General features: G+C 47.5%; 1 protein-coding gene across 1 annotated transcript; it reads left to right on the forward strand.

Annotated features, from left to right (window-relative positions):
- The first annotated feature begins 762 nt into the window (after positions 1 to 762).
- On the forward strand, positions 763 to 1,848 carry LOC106865524. The gene is made up of 2 exons (XM_014895668.1): positions 763 to 1,363; positions 1,523 to 1,848. The coding sequence occupies exons 1-2, from the start codon at positions 763 to 765 to the stop codon at positions 1,846 to 1,848; spliced, it is 927 nt and encodes a 308-aa protein (XP_014751154.1).
- Positions 1,849 to 17,674: the final 15,826 nt, after the last annotated feature.

Genomic DNA, 17,674 nt, shown 5'->3' on the forward strand with positions numbered 1-17,674 from the left:
ATTCTATCTTTTAGCAACCCTCAGAATTGTAGGCATGGGAAATACAGTGTCTCCAATAATCTACTTATGTTTAATTTGACCTGATTACTCGTACACTTTCGAGCTTTTAGCAATCTGTGACAATCAATTGAAACGCATAAGAATCAATATTCCACACATATATGGCTATTAGCATGACCTTGGTTCGACCGACACTGCTCCCTATCCGGTGTGATCAAACTAGTAGTATGGTTAAACCTTAAACACAGAAATAAATCTTACTAAAATATAAATGAAATTTTCTAGTTCATCTGTTCGTTAACTATATATATATCGAGTATTCAACTCGATAAATTATCTTTATAAAAATCTGAGATTTTACACTAAAGCCCCCCTAAACGGGCTCGGGCGGCGTCGGCGTGAAAATTCTGACCCAGCCGGCCTCCCAAATTGTTTTTGCAGCCGGCGCGGCCCAGAAAGTTAGCTGGCGCCCCCAGGCCGAACCCAACCCACGGGGGCGCTGGCTCGGGCACAAAACCTCACGGGTCAGCACTGTCAGTGGCACAAACCCAAAAACATACCCCATTTGCCCCTCTCTGTGAGCTTCGGCGACTTCCACCCTCGAATCGCCGCCGGAACCACCCCTCTCACCGGCGACTTCCACCTCTGAACCTGCCGCCGCAGTTCCAGTTCCGCCGTCCGCCGCCAGCTAGTTCCCGCACCCCGTCGGTGCCCACACCGCGGCCACCTTGCTCGCAAGGTGTTCGACGATTTTCCAAGGCCATGGATTCGGACGACAAAGAGATGCTCGCCGTGCTTTTTGACGAGGAAGTAGCCGCTGCCGATGATGCTGCCTCCGGTGGCGAACAGGAGCATCAACTCATCGTCTCATCGCTTCTTGGCCTCAGCGCCGAAGATGCAGAGCGGCCGGGAAGGGGAGGATCGAGGAAACGCCGCCGCAAGAGCAAGGCGAGGCAAACGATGGAAGGCTACTGCATGCTGTACGCCGACTACTTCCCCGATGATCCATTGCACAATGATGTGATCTGTCGGCTCCATTTCAGAATGTCTCGGAAGCTCTTTTTGAAGATCACCGAGTACCTCCGGGAGTACGACGATTACTTCAAATTGAAGAGGGACATCGTCGGCACACTTGGTTTCACATCAATTCAAAAATGCACGGTATCCCTCCGTTTGCTTGCTTATGAAATTCCTGCCGATACACAGGACGACTACCTTCGCATGGCCGAGTCCACGGCCATCGATTGCATGTACAGGTTCTATAGGGAAATTGTGACGGTGTTAGGAGATCAGTACTTGAGGACACCCACTGCTGAAGACACAGCTCGGATCATGGCACATAATGCAGAAAGAGGATTCCCAGGTATGCTTGGCAGCATCGACTGTATGCATTGGTCATGGAAAAACTGTCCATTTGCACAACAGGGCATGTATAAAAGCCACAAAGAATCATGTAGTGTGGTGCTTGAGGCAGTGGCCGATCAGGATCTGTGGATTTGGCATGCCTTTTTCGGTATGGCAGGATCGCACAATGACATCAATGTGCTCCAATGCTCGAATGTGTTTGCCAAGCTCGTTGAAGGCACTGCTCCTCGGGTAAACTATGAGATCAATGGCCATCTGTACATCAAGGGATACTACCTGGCAGATGGCATCTATCCAAGATGGTCGACCTTTGTGAAGACAATCTCAACGCACCAGCAGGAGGAGCAAGATCTTGGTTTGCGACGCAACAGGAAGCATGCAGGAAGGATGTCGAGCGGGCATTTGGTGTGTTGCAGGCTCGATTTGCCATCGTCTGGTACCCTCCTCTCACTTGGTCGAAAGATCAGATTTGGGAGGTCATGACTGCCTGTGTGATCATGCACAACATGATCATTGAGAGCGAGCGGGAATGTCCGGTGTTTGATACTAAACCGTATGAATGGATGGGTCTTCTAGCCAATGTAAATCACCAGGTGCCGGCCGCCTTTGCTGCTTTTCTCGCCCGGCGACAAGAAATTCGAGACGCTGGTACTCGTCAACAACTTCAAGATGATCTGGTCTAGCATTTGTGGTGGCTCCGAGAAAACGTCTAGTTTTTCTTATTTGTTTCCTTGAATTTGATTAAATTTGTTTGAAATGTGATTCAAAGCGTATAAAATAATGTGCTTGTTTTAATTTGCAATATTTGTAAAATTTGGTTTGGTGAGGCGTTTGGGGGCGCCGGCTGGGAACTGGCTAGGCCTTAAAAACTAAATCTAGCCATTGCCCCCCCCCCCCCTTAACGGCCGAAAAAAGTGGCAGGCCGGATGCGAAATGGGGGGACGGCTGGAGGTGCTCTAACCAAGGCAAATTTAGGGTATGTTTGGATTGAGCCCCAACTTGCCCTGCCAAAAAATTGGCATGACGAAAGTAAAGGCACGACCAAAAAATTGGTAAGCCGCACTTGTTTGGTTTGCAGCCATAGTAGAGTGCCAAATTTTTGCAAATGATTAGAAGTCTATTTGGTTTAAATAATTGACCTTTCAATTTGCGCAAGCAAATCTACATCCCTTGAACTATTTCATCGGAAAAGAACAATTTCTACAAACTTCCAGTTCCTGAACGAGTACCACCTGATTCCCAGCCGGCACCCCCAAACGGCTCCCCAAACAAATTTTACAAATATTGCAAATTAAATCAAGCACATTATTTAATAAGTTTTGAATCACAATCCAAAGAAATTCAATCAAACAAACAAGAACTAGACGTTTCCTCGGAGCCTTCACAAATGCTCGACCAGATCATGTTGAAACTGCTGATGAGTACCATCGTCTCAAATTTCCTGGCGAGGAAAGCAGCAAAGGCGGCCGGCACCTGGTGATTAACATTGGCTAGAGGACCCATCCATTCATACAATTCAGTGTCATACACCGGACATTCCCGCTCGCTCTCTGTGGGAACCCGGAATTAACTTCCAGACCCCCCTTTGTTTACCTTCATCAGTCCAGCATCAAGCTGATGAACACAGGCGAAATGAATACCATTGCAAAACAAAAAGAAGATAAAACAAATCTGTATTAATAATATGCCAAACGACTTACAAAGTGCAATGTCTCATGGCATTAATACAATCAGAAAACAGCGGAAAGTAAAATGCGTAGCGACTCCATCTCAGCCACAGGCAGCTGATGTAGTCCACATGACCTCACTCCTTAGATCCTCCTAGTGGTCATAGTCGGCATCTTTATCTTCAAGAACTCTGTACATCAACAACAAAGCAATGTGATGAGTACATTACGTACTCAGCGTGCCCCCTCTGGGAACCGATAACTACATGTGGCTTCAAAGGAAGGCTATATGGTTCTTTTGCATAAAAGCGGTTTTATTTGAAATACTACCATACATTTGATGAAGGCGTGGTTTGATAAAAACAAGTTTATGTCAAAAGCATTATCCAACAATGTGAGGGTCCTCGACCAACTCACCCAAATCCTCAGTTCCAGTAGGAAGATAGAGAGGGAGATAGGAAGGGAAAGAAGATAGGCCCCGTATGTCAAGAAAGATTCATGTGTCGTCCATGACCGTGGACATGGCTATTCGAATAGTTTTACACTCTGCAGAGGTCGTACGCTGTACCCACATGACACGATCTCGCCCGGTGCCTAACCAACGGCCTCTGGTGAATACACACACAAATGTGTACCGACAGAGAGTCGTGACAAGGTCTTTAGAAAGAACATACTCAATGTGACACGCCCACTAGGTTTCAACACGGAAGGACATCGTCTGGCGATTCACAGTCCAGGCCCCCCTTTTGTGCCGAGGGCTCCCTATCTCACGCGACACCCCATGAGCGGTACAGCTATGACAACACTAAGCATGAACTCCATACTAAACCAAGCCAGAGCCCATATAGCATGTGGTCGCACGGTTGTCACAATCTTTGAATTCAAGACTTATTAGGCCTCATCCGCTACGGGCGGCTAATTGCTCCCACACAGGCTAGCAATTGCTGCTTCAACCAATGATGCTGCCGCCCGCACCAGTTGTATGGTAAGTTTCACCCAGAGTAGGTAGAGAGAGTAGAATAAGGTTCCAAGAAGAGGGACTACACTCAGCTCAGCGAGCTCAACAACTTTCAGCAATGATATCATCAATCCGAAGATCACATAGAATCCTCGAATTGGCAAAAGAGTGATTCCTATGAATAATATACGCAAGGCTAAGCATTTCTACTCTGCAAGATTACTATATAAAACTACTCCAGGCATCAAAGGAATGGCAATAAGCAGATCATGGCAAAGTGTCAATCGACACACCAGCTACAGGAATAAAATAGCATGCATGTTTATAAAACAAGAAAATAACTAACTAATGCCCATTTGGAAACATAGGATAAATATGATCAAAGAGAGGGAGGGGGGGGGGGCATGCCTCCGTTGATGAATTCTTCTTCTTCAGCTTCAAATTCTTGTCCTTGTTCCACCTCGTCGTTCTCTACTCGTTGTAACGAGAACCAAAGCAAAATAAATAAATACCCAAGCAATAAAACCAAATGAAATACAAATAAGAGAGCGAATAGATGAGGCGGCCAAGTATCGGTTTGGGAACTTGAAAGGGATAGGAACAACTTTGATAAGATGGAACAATGAGATTGATTCTAACAAAGTAAACCATATACCCAACATGAGGGATATAGCTTTATTGGTCATACCCTTTATTAAATTAATACTACACCACATAGATCAAGCACATATGTAGACACTCCAGAATAGAGCAATACATCTTATCATGCTAGTTTGCAAGTATCAACCAACTCCTATCATACTAATGATACAAGCAAGAAGCATAAATTTTATATCTAGCATACAACAAGGATGAGAGCATGACAAATGTTAAGATAAATATCTATGCAAGATAAAGCTATACAAACAATTATGGACTTATACAAGGCAACAATTATTGAGAAACAAAGCATGCATGCTCTCAAGGATAGTAATAAACATAAATTAGGAAGCTAGCAAGTATATGTTACACATGACACACACATTAAGAATACAAGCATGCGAATGTAATAAAATACATGCATGACCAAGCAAGCATATGGTACTATAGATGCATTAACAAGAGATAACCAGCTTATTCTACCACACAAAGCATTACAATATGAACATCAAACGGAACAAATCACAGGAAGACAAAAACAATACAGCATGGCAAAGTTACTGGATTAAAGCACTAATGCACATACGTAAATCTAGCTAACAAGAGACAAGTATAGAATAATAATATAACACATGTTCCAAGAAACACAAATGTACTTCAACTAAGCATGGCATGGACAATACTAATGTTCTGATAATTCATGAAGTATTGGAACAATATAAGAAATAAACTATAGCAAAATGCATTGCAATCATATAAGCTAACTCTATGCAAGATAAGCAATGATTATATGAAACTCCCAAGCAACATACTATTGTTCTGTAAGCAACAACTACAAACCAAGGCGAGATAATAACAACAAGACATGTTATGATACAACAACCGACAATAAGCTTACCACCAAATGCATAGAGAAATTCTACAAACTATATACTAAGCACTTGAGCATGACATAAACCATGATATATAGGTGTATCAAGCAATCAAGGAAACTAAACCATTGTGATAAACACATCAAGCTTACATACTTGTGACCTGGAATTTGACTCATACAAAGATTAAGAAGTGATTGATGATAAGCCAGGACTTCAACCCAAAGCGATCACAGTGCGAGAACTGTGCGGGGTGATATTGTCCTGGAGAGCTTGGAGTGTCAACCCAAAGCGATCACAACCATGGACTGTGCGGGGTGATATAGCTCGTATTTCCACAAGTCAAGCAGAGCGTCAACCCAAAGCGATCACAGTCATAGACCGTGCGGGGTGATATAGCTCCCAACTCCTTGACAGTGTCACGTTAACCAAGCCGCACCAGAAGATTTCCTCCTTAAGCTTGATCGTTTTTCAGTTTAGATTATGCTGGTACGTGGGCCTGTCCCGTATCCACTCATTTTCTGTTTTGCTTAGCAGATAAGGCCAGAGGCGTGTTGAGTTCACGCTGCGGCGACTAGTTCCTGACTACGCATGGTCACGTCCGTGGGATGGCACGGGAAAACCGGATCATGATGCAGCGTAATTGGCGAGTTAGTTGGAGATTGAATAAAAGGAAAGAAAGCCAGAAAAGACGCAAGACATTATGCGTCGCAAACAACCTCTGAGTCTACGGTGTTCGCGTGTGTGCTCTGCTCGTCTCCGTCGTGTCCACCTCGCTACTGTGATTGAGAGAGTCTCCAGAGTTTTTCTGTCATTTGGTATCAGAGCTCGCGGTCTGACGATCTTGGAGGCAAAGTGGAGGCGGTGTTCGGAGGCGATTTGGTGGCGGTGGTGAGCTGCTGTCCGCTGTGACCGTGGGGCAATGACAACATCCCCGACGAGGGATGGTAGTGCCGTCACAGGCGTGCTGACGGCGGGGAAGTACACGCCGCCAGCGAAGCGTGCCGGTGAAGAGGGTTCCGGCAGCGGGCGGCGCGGGAGCCTCGTCCCTGTGCAGTATCCGCAGCTGCTGGAGAACAACTACCAACTCTGGGCCGGCAAGATGAAGATCCTGATGAAGCACCTCGGCGTCTGGCCGGCTATTGAAGGCACCGGTCCCGTCGACGAGGAGCAGGATCATGGCGCCATGACGGCCCTGTCGCAGTCCGTGCCAGATGATGTGATGATGTCCGTCATGGACTGCGACACCGCGCGGGAGGCGTGGGAGTAACGCGTCGTAGAGGCGCGGATCTAGTCGCTCATGAGGCGGTTCGATCGGCTCATGATGGCGACAGAAGGCGAGACCGTGACGGCGTTCTCGTGCCGGCTGAATGCACTTGTCGGCGAGATCCGGGCGCTCGGTGAGAAGCTGCCGGATAGAAAGGTGGTGTAGCGACTCTTCGCCGCAGTACCATGACGGTTTTCCTCGATCGTCAACACCATCCAACAGTGGGGCGACGTGCGCAACATGTCGGTCTCTGAAGCAGTCGGGCGCTTGCGGGCGTTCGAAGAAGGTGAAGAGGAGTTCCGGGAGGTGCGTGGTGGCGGGGCCAACGACGATCAGCTCATGCTCGTCACACGTGTGCTCGATTCCCTGATGAACAAGGGAAAGCTGGGTGGCAGTGGCTCATCCAGTGGCTCCGGCAAGAAGAATGCCGGCGCAGACCGCGTCCAGAACGGCAGTGGCAACTGCGGTGAGCGCGGCAAGAACAGCGGCGGCAAGAAAGGCAAGAAGCACCGCAAGTTCGACAAGAGCAAGGTGAAATGTTTTAATTGTGAAAAGACAGGACACTTTGCTTATGAATGCAGGGCTCCTAAACGCGAGAAAGTGAATCTTGCGCATGCCGAGGAGGATGACGAGCCTGCATTGTTGATGGTAGAGTCAGTGGAGCTGATTCCGCCATCAGAGCTGCCGACAGAACAGGTCATGCTCAATGAAGAAAAAGTGGTGCCTAAGCTGCATGGGTCACAAGAGTTCTCGTGGTACTTGGACACGGGAGCAACAAACCACATGACGGGCTGTGCTGCAAAATTCGATGAGCTCAATGAAACCATCACTGGTCGTGTCAAGTTTGGTGATGGCTCGGCTGTTGAGATCTGTGGGCGAGGCACGGTGCTCTTGCAGTGCCTCACTGGCGAGCACCGTGTGCTCACGGATGTGTATTACATCCCGCGGCTGAAGAACAACATTATAAGCCCGGGCCAACTTGATGAGAATGGCTGCAAGTACTCCACTAAAGATGGCTGATGACACTTTGGGATAGGCAAAGAAACGTCTTGGCCAGAGTGAGAAGGGCAAAGAACAGGCTCTATATCTTGAACATTCAGCCGAGGGAGCCCGTTTGCTTGATGTCAACCAAAGATGAAGCATGGCTGTGGCACAAGAGGTACGGGCATGTCAACTTTCATGCACTGCGCAGCATGGCGAAGGAGGGGATAGTTGAGGGCTTGCCATTCCTTGATCAGCTCGAACAGGTGTGCGATGGGTGCATGATTGGCAAGCAGCGCCGGCACTCATTTCCTGCCGCAGCAAGCTGGCGCGCCACAGAGCGGCTACAGCTCGTACATGCGGACCTGTGTGGTCCGATTAACCCTGCAACATACGGAGGCAAGAGGTACTTTCTCCTTATGGTTGATGACTATTCACGTTACATGTGGATTGTACTGTTGCGTAGCAAAGATGAGGCATTCGATGCAGTGAAGAGAGTACAAGCTGTAGCTGAGGCGGAGTGTGAGCTGAAACTGAAAGCAATCCGCACAGATAGAGGAGGTGAATTCACCTCTAATGATTTCTCAAGCTACTGTGACAGTAAGGGCATCAAGCACTACCTGACGGCGCCATATTCCCCACAGCAAAACGGTGTTGCGGAGTGCAGGAACCAAACGGTGGTGGGCATGGCGAGGAGCCTGCTCAAGAGCATGGGGGTGCCGGCAAGGTTGTGGGGTGAGGCTGTAGCTACTGCAGTCTACTTGCAGAACCGGTCACCGACCAAGAGGGTGGCTGGCGTCACACCCTACGAAGCCTGGCATCTGAAGAAACCCAGTGTGCATCACCTGAGGACTTTTGGTTGTGTGGGGCATGTCAAGCAGGTTGGTCCTGGCATAACCAAGTTGTCAGACAGAAGTAAGAAGATGACATTCATTGGGTATGAGGCAGGATCGAAAGTCTATCGTATGTTTGATCCGGCAACAAAGAAGCTGGTTGTATCCTGCGATGTTGCGTTTGAAGAAGACAGGAAATGGTGTTGGGAGAAGGAATAGCTCGACTGAATCTGAAGCATTCACAGTACAGTGGCCAGCAATTCAGGTTCAGTCAAGGTCTGCTGAAGTTCCTGCCGCGGCAGGAAATTCTGCCGCAGATTCTGCCGCGGCAGAAATCCCAACACAGATTCCTGCCGCGACAGAACAGCGGCAGGCAACTCCATCGCCACCTGCGCAGGTGGCAAGATCCCTCGCTGGTGATTTCTCTGCCGCGGCAGCCACGACGGCAGCGCCAGAGAATCCCAGTGATACACCTTGCGGGTCAAGTGGTCCGGTTGGGCCACAGGGGAAACGAAGTCTGGACAATATTCTTGATGATTGTTCAGAGGTGGAGTTGGAATATTCAGGGCTGTGCTTGCTTGGGTTAGAAGAGCCGGTGAGTTACAGTGAAGCTCTGAAAGAACATTGCTGGCTCAAAGCAATGAAGGAGGAGATGTCCTCCATCAAAGGCAACAAAACTTGGGAGTTGTGTGATCTTCCAAAGGGGCAAAAATCAATCGGTCTCAAGTGGGTCTATAAGCTGAAAAAGGACTCCACAGGTGCTGTGGTGAGGCACAAAGCGAGGCTCGTTGCTAAAGGCTATGTGCAGCGGCAAGGGATCGATTTTGATGAAGTGTATGCTCCAGTCGCCAGAATTGAATCAGTTCGGCTGATGATAGCACTTGCAGCTCAGGAAGGGTGGAAGCTCCACTCACATGGATGTCAAGTCAGCATTTCTCAATGGGGAATTATCTGAAGAAGTGTATGTTGTACAGCCACCTGGGTTTGAAGTGAAAGGGAAAGAGAACAAGGTCATGAAACTGCACAAAGCTTTGTATGGGCTGCGGCAGGCACCAAGAGCTTGGAATGCCAAGTTAGATCAAACACTCGCAGCTTTAAAGTTTGAGAAATGTCCTTCTGAAAGTGCCATTTACAGGGAGAGGAAAGGGGACAGCTTGCTAGTTGTGGGTGTGTATGTAGATGACCTTGTGATAACAGGAGACAAAGCATCTGACATAGATCAGTTCAAGAAGCAAATGAAGACCATGTTCAAGATGAGCGACCTTGGTCTCTTGAGCTACTATCTGGGGATAGAAGTGCACCAAACTGAACATGGTGTGGCTCTATGTCAGAGTGGGTATGCAAGTAAAATTCTTGACAAGCTCGGCATGTCGGATTGCAACCCAACCCAGGCTCCAATGGAAGGAAAACTCAAATTGAGCAAAGCAAGTAAAAGTGCTGAAGTAGATGCAACTCAGTACAGAAGTCTTGTTGGGAGCCTGAGGTACTTAGTCCATACTCGACCTGATATTTGTTATGCAGTGGGCATTGTCAGTCGATTTATGGAGAGGCCTACCACTGAACATCTCGCTGCAGTGAAACATATTATGAGATATGTGAAAGGGACACTGAATTTGGGCTGTGTCTACAAGAAAGAAGGGGATGTTCATGTGGCAGGGGTATCGTGACAGCGATATGGCAGGTGATATTGATGACCGTAAGAGTACTACGGGAGTAATCTTTTATCTGGGATCATCTCCAGTGAGCTGGGTATCTCAAAAGCAGAAAATTGTTGCTCTTTCTTCATGTGAAGCTGAATTCATTGCTGCCACATCTGCTGCCTGCCAAGGTATTTGGCTATCGCGTCTCCTCGCAGAGCTGTTGGGGAGAGAACCGGAGAAGGTAGAGCTGAGGATTGACAATCAGTCAGCTATACAGTTGTGCAAAAATCCTGTCTTTCATGACAGGAGCAAGCATATAGAAACCCGGTTCCATTTTGTGAGAAACTGTGTGGAGGAAGGAAAGATCTCAGTGAATCATGTGAGCACTGAAGATCAGTTAGCTGACATCCTGACGAAGGCGCTTGGACGGATCAAATTTCAGGAGATGAAGAGCAAGATCGGCATACAAGTTGCTGCACAGGTGCCGCATGGTTAAGGGGGTGAATTGTCACATTAACCAAGCCGCACCAGAAGATTTCCTCCTTAAGCTTGATCGTTTTTCAGTTTAGATTATGCTGGTACGTGGGCCTGTCCCGCATCCACTCGTTTTCTGTTTTGCTTAGCAGATAAGGCCAGAGGCGTGCTGAGTTCACACTGCGGTGACTAGTTCCTGACTACGCATGGTCACGTCCGTGGGACGGCACGGGAAAACCGGATCATGATGCAGCGTAATTGGCGAGTTAGTTGGAGATTGAATAAAAGGAAAGAAAGCCAGAAAAGACGCAAGGCATTACGCGTCGCAAACAACCTCTGAGTCTACGGTGTTCGCGTGTGTGCTCTGCTCGTCTCCATCTTGTCCACCTCGCCACTGTGAGTCTCCGGAGTTTTTCTGTCAGACAGGTGGGTTTGCTTACACATCATCATGTCACAGCTTAATTAAGCATGAAACAGACTCCAAACCCTACATACACCGTGTGCGTTATAACCATACACACAGCACACACGATGTATGTCACAAACAAGTACCATAACAATAACCCAAGCAAGTTCCATAGCCATGAATAAATAAATTAATAAAACACACAATGCATACTTTACAAATCTAATAAATGTCTAGGCATGAGAGAGAGAATTTTACAAACTTGGCATACAACTCCTATGCATGTATATGAACTACAGGAAACAGGACATGCACAAAAATTATCGAAGCCAAATCAAATTCTAATGAATTTGTCCTGATTTAGCACCGGTTTAAATCTAGTTTAAGTTATACCCATCGGATTGGGAATCCGATTCCACCAGCGGGTCACTAAGGTCAAAGGGAAACTTTCTTAAGTTGGGGTTCAGCTCAGATGGTAGATGTAAGATGGAGATCATGGGCTATGTTAGTAATTGACACAATGACATTGATGTTGTAGGAGGTACGGTCATCGGATCGAGAATCTGTCTCCTGTTCTAGGCTACTGGAGATGAATATAATTGAGCGACATGAATGGAGTTTACAACAACTAGGTATAGGATGTGTATGGCATGACCGTATCGGTCGCGATCGGCATGGATTTGAGAACACATGCCCAAAACAATTAATTGAACAGGAGGTCCTGTCTAGGACTTAGAACAGATATTGATGAGTCTATGTGTAAAAGGAATTTGGACAGGACTCACCGAAGATGATGGAATCGTTCAGCGAAGGCAGCGGCTGAACTTGACGAGGATGAACGAAATTGGAGAGTTCTAGTTGACTATTCTCACTACAGGTCAGGGCGTAGGCTTCGCTGCATCTAGGTGCTGCTCCTGGCGCGAGGGTTCGGCTCATGGTGATCCAGTTCGCCAGAACCGGCCGAGGGGCGGTGCTGCGGCGGCATGGCTTCAGGATGACGAGGCCAACAACATCGGATGCATTGGAAACCTTGCCAAGAAGATAGAAGGGGATTATGTGAGTTCCCAGATAAGAGGATTTGCAGAACGGAGATACCTCGCGAGCACTCCTTCAAGAATGGCGGCGGCGGCCGGCAGGATAGACAATGATTCCACGGGCTATACAATTGTTGTTTGGCAAAACTCTGAATAAGGGAACGAATGATAAGAGGAAGAGGCTCGAAGTGACGTGGTTGGATTTGTGTTTTCTGGGCTGAGGAAGGAGATCGGGAAACATTGGCTGTTTCGGTTTGGAGAGGAACGGTCGGGAGCGAGGGAATCGGAGGGGAATTCCAGGGCGACGGTGCCTTGGAACTGCAGAGCTGTGCTCGTGGAAGAAGAAAACGAGCAGGAGGAGAGGCGGCTTGCGGCTTGGTTGGGCAGTTGGGCTAGCTGCTCGGCCTGAAGTTGGGCCATGGAGAGAGATATGGGCCAGGGAAAGGAGACAGGAGGGCGATGGGCTAGAAAGGGAATTTCAGCCCAAAGTCTAAAAAGGAAAAAGGGACCTTTCCTTTTTCCAAATGAAATAAACTCCGATCAAACATCGAATCAACTCTGAAAGTTTCAGGGAATTCAAATGCGCAAATTTGAGTGTGAAGAATCCGAATAAAATACTAACGAACAAAGAGAGTAAGTGTAAATCGAGTTAAATTCTTATTGGTGTTAATTCAATTTAAATTCAAACAATCGTGAAATTTCCAATTAAGCTTTGATAAATCCAATGAAATTTTCAGTACTCAATTTTAGGAAAAAGATTTTTAAAAGCTCAAAAAATTTAGTCTGTTACACTCTCAACGATCATGTTGTGCATGATCACACAGGCAGTCATGACCTCTCACATCTGATGTTTCGACCAGGTGAGAGCAGAGTACGGGACAATGGCTTTCAACTCATCATCATCAAACGAAGCATCAACGTTAATATTTACACAATCACTCGGCGGCTTTGTCCAGCCCTGCTTCCTGATGTTGAAACCAAAGCAAAGTTCTGCACCATAGCCTGGATAGAAAAGCAAGCCCGGTCGCACGCCATTGTAGGCTCCTTATGCATGAACTGTCTGGCGTCGCCACCACAGATGCCACACTGTCACAGCAATGGTTTCACAAAAATGATCAACATGCACAGGGGATCTCAAAGGTGAACAAAGAAGGAATTCTAGTACCGCACTACTACAGAAAAGATCATTAGTAACGGTCGAAAAAGTGCATCAGTAACGGGCGTCCTGATGCGGTCGTTCTGCCCGTTACTAATGATGCCACCATCAGTGGCGGTTGACACCCCACGACCGACACTAATACATATTTCGCGATTTTAAAAAAAAGCCGGCCACAAGCCGGCATATTTTGATCGTGGCCGAATAAAAATTCCAAATCAAATATTAAGCACCCCAAATCAGAGATTACAGCAGTAAAAATCACAAAAAAATAACGAAAAAAGATCCGAAGCTCTCCCTCGCCGGATTCAGCCACATCGCCCTCCATGGCAGCGGCGGCTCCTTGGTCGAGGCTGTGAACGCCGGATCCGTGCGGTCGAGGCAGGTCGGAGCCGGAACTTCCTCCTCGCGCGCGGTTCTTCGTTGGTGGCGACGACGTCTCCCTCCGGCTGCAGAGAGAGAGCATGAGAGAGAGAAAAGAGAGCCTGAGAGAGAGAGAACGAAGAGGGAGAGAGGGAACTTACCGATGGCTCGGCGACGCCCTCCTCGGCTCCAGCGGAGGCGGCTCGGGGGATCCGATGGCGCCGCTGTAGATGGCGGCGGGCGGTGGGGAGGAGGAGCCGCGGCGAGCTCGTGCAGAGGGCGACGACGCGGGCTCGCGCGGAGTGGCGGCTGGGCGAGCTTGCGCGCGGAGGCGGTGGGGCGGCACGGTGGCTCTCGCGGGCGCCGGTGGAGGAGATAGAGAGAGGGAGGCTCGCGGGAGGAGGGAGGAGAGAGCACAGGGGGATGCAGTGGGGGTGGCGGCGCAAAGGGAGAGAAAAGGAGAGGATGGATGGGTTAGGGTTATTAGGTCCTTTTATATAGAATGAAGGAGTGGGTTCTGTGCTTGGGCCCAAAATGGCTTGGCCCAACGGTCATAACAGAGAGCCCGCCACTGATGGCCTGGAACATGATTTTGTTGTTGTAATTTTATGTTTCACATAATGTACAAATATTGAATATGACTAAATTGTTCTATATGTTTATAAATATGGTATAATTTGTGTGCAAATTGTATAGGTGCTATCTTGAACCATATTCATATACTTGCTTCACAAAAAAAGCAATATTTGCATTTAGAAAATTCAATAAAAAATTAATAAAAAGTTGTTGAGCTCTTTTACAATGTTGTTTGACATGGAAATATGCACCTCTCTGCAAAAAATGAATGCACATCATGAATTATGGCATAGAAATGGTTGTGATTTTGATCATTTGGCTTGAAATTCATAAACATTCATACCTAATAAGCCATTTGGATTAAAACCAAAAGTTCAACTATGGGAACAAATTGTACTACACATGTCATTTTTGAAATGTGACCATATGATATTATTATTCCACTACGTTAAGCAAGAAAAAAATAAGACTTCAGCAAAAAGAATCACATTTTTCTGATTTTTTATGAATTAGTTATGATTTTTCAATCTTCAAAGGTCTTTCTGATTTTTTATGAATTAGTTATGATTTTTCAATCTTCAAAGGTCTCAGGGGGTCATCAGTGGCGGGCCTGTATGTAAAGCCCGCCACTGATCTGTGCTTTTGTGATTTTTGCAATTTTTCATATTTAGCCATTAGTGGCGGGTTTTCCGTGACCGTCACTAATGACGGTTCATCAGTGACGAGCGTGGTGCGCCCGCCATTGATAAGGGATTAGGAGTAACGGTTGTTTTGCGCCTATCACTGATGAGGGTTCATCAGTGACGGGCGTGGTGCGCCCGCCACTGATAAGGGATTAGCAGTAACGGTTGTTTTGCGCCTATCACTGATGAGGATTCATCAGTGACGGGCGTGGTACGCCCGCCACTGATGAGGGATTATCAGTAACGGTTGTTTTGCGCCCGTCACTGATGAGAGTTCATCAGTGACGGGCTTGGTGCGCCTGCCATTGATGAGGGGTCATCAGTGACGGGCGTGATGTGCCCGTGACTGATGAGATTCATCAGTGATGGACAGGGAAGGCCCGTTACTAATGATCCGTCACTTATATCATGTTTTGTAATAGTGCCGCCGGACCCACCCGGTCCGTCATGCATGCCTCCTCGATATTTGCACTACTCATATCGAGCAACTTCCAGATCTCTTTTGCCCGGTAGCATTGAAACAAAATATGCTTAATATCTTCCTGGCCAATGTTACATTGTGGGCATTGGGGATTGACCTTGACATCCCGATCAGCTAACACAACATGAAAGGGCATTGCACCGTGAAGCGTTTTCCAAAGAAATTTTTTAACTTTTACCGGGACATGCAAGGACCAAATCTTGCGCCAAATTGGATGTTCGCCCACTGGGCGTCTCCCTCCTTGGCCATGCTTGCGACGCTCAAACTAACGATGCCACTCTGCACGGTACGCGGACCTAACGGAGAAAGTATTAGTCTTGGTAAGTTCCCATGCAACAAAATCCTCCCAATCATTTGCAGGAAGTGGAACTGCCAAGAGTAAATTTTACTTCTTGTGGAGCACTTTGTGCAAAGTTGCTTAACAAATATGCAAAGTTGCTTAACAAATATGTTTGTCTCATGTCGTGACCATATATGTAATCTCTATAAAGGGTGTGCCTATTGAAATATATGGTTTGCTTTAAAAAAAACACCTGACATCACCTTTGGTTCACACGATCAACCAAGAACTGAAAACAATCTGATTTATCAGCTCCCACCATAGCCGGCAGACCAAGGTACTTGTCTGATAAAGCTTCAGTCATGATATTCAGGATGTTACAAACACTCCGTTCTATCCACTGCAGTATTTGGACTTGAAAAACGCTAAATTTTTCCAATGACAAGTTGTCCAGACGCTGCACAATACGTGTCCAGATACTCCTTAGACATTCATCATTATTCGTATCAGCTTTCATGAGAATTAACGAGTCAGGCAAATAAAAGATTACTAACAGCCGGCACTTCCTTGCACACCGGAACACCCTGAAGTGTACCGTTATTTTCAGCTTCCAAAAGTAGTGCCGACAATCCCTCATCCCTAATAATAAAAACAGTAAGGTTTCCTTCGTCGTCGTCCGCCGTGCATCAATTTTCGTGCCTGTCCTGATTTTCCGTGTCTCCTTACACTCCATCGAATCTTTCTTTTCCTATTTCCACAGCACTGCCTTTCCGGGCCGTCACCGCCGACTCAGCTGCCCGCGCAGCACCTCCCTGCAATGATACGCGTCGGCGCCGGATTAGATTCCTGTGGAAGAGACGAGTAAAGGGGTCCAGGGCTGACCAGCGCTATCCACCCCCGCGCAGTTCCTCATGCACTGCGCCACCGCGTGTTCCGTGACCTTCTTCTGACGTCAGTCACGGCCGGCGGGCGGCGTGGACTGGGTGCCATGTCCGTGGCCGCGGCTGCTAGCATCGACCCCGAGAACATTTTGATTGAATGTCCAATTATATTATTATGTTTTGTATAGATATGAATTTTCGCGTGCACATGTTTAAGAGGCCGTGACAACGCACGGACAGTGTACTAGTTACATGATAAGAAAAGATAGGGTGATAAAGGATCCCCTATCGGACCCCACGAGACAGGGCGAGCAAGTCAGTTTCCGAAGCATTGAATCTCACTCGGTATAAAACCGAGGTGACGCACGACATAACCAGTTGAACCCATCCACGATCAAAGCCCAACTTCAACGACACACCTGGGAACATGGGCGGAGCCAGCCCGCTCCGAGAGCCAGGGCAAAACATACATGGATTAGTATAATAGCTGCATATTCGCCTTCAGATAATCATAGTAATTAGCATAAAAAGTTCTGTCGAGTACGGGCAGTTGCCTGGGTCGCCGGGCAGAGCCAGCCACTGCCTGGGAAGAAGGGCCATTTGACCCGATTGTACGCCTTGTGCATATCAAGCTTCACTGCACACAGCATCTTTCCCTTGCTTCTTCTTCTTTATGGTATGGAAGCATTCATAAGCAACAAGGATGTTATCCGTAATCAACCTTCTGGGACGAAAGCACTCTGAGATTGGCTAACAATTTCAGGAAGCAAGTTCTTAAGTCGGCCAGTGATCAGCTTCGAAAGCACTCTTGAGTGGCCCGTCTAGTTTCTATCTTCTTCTGTTTTGAGAGGGTATAGTTTCTGAGCTCTCCCCGGCCGGCCTGGCCCACGGGGATTGGGCCACCGTAAACCCGGCTGAGTGGGCCTAACCAAACGAGGCCTTATTATGCCGGTACTGGCGGAAGGCTTATTATTCCATATGTGCGGGGAATAGCCCAAAACCTGCGCCTCTCTCGGTGGCAGGACCGATCCGAGTGCTTCGGTGGGTCTGGACTACGGATCTACTAAGCCGGGCCGGGCTGTGCGTGAGACAGAATATAAGTACCCCACCCCGCACCC

This window comes from Brachypodium distachyon, chromosome 5 (genome assembly GCF_000005505.3).
Source record: "Brachypodium distachyon strain Bd21 chromosome 5, Brachypodium_distachyon_v3.0, whole genome shotgun sequence".
Taxonomy (NCBI): domain Eukaryota; kingdom Viridiplantae; phylum Streptophyta; class Magnoliopsida; order Poales; family Poaceae; genus Brachypodium; species Brachypodium distachyon.

Bases quoted from the DNA above. Each gene is read 5' to 3' on its own strand.
- LOC106865524 (XM_014895668.1), top strand. From the start codon at position 763: ATGGATTCGGACGACAAAGAGATGCTCGCCGTGCTTTTTGACGAGGAA. The intron at 1,364-1,522 runs GTATGCTTGGCA...TCGGTATGGCAG, and splicing joins TGCAGAAAGAGGATTCCCAG to GATCGCACAATGACATCAAT.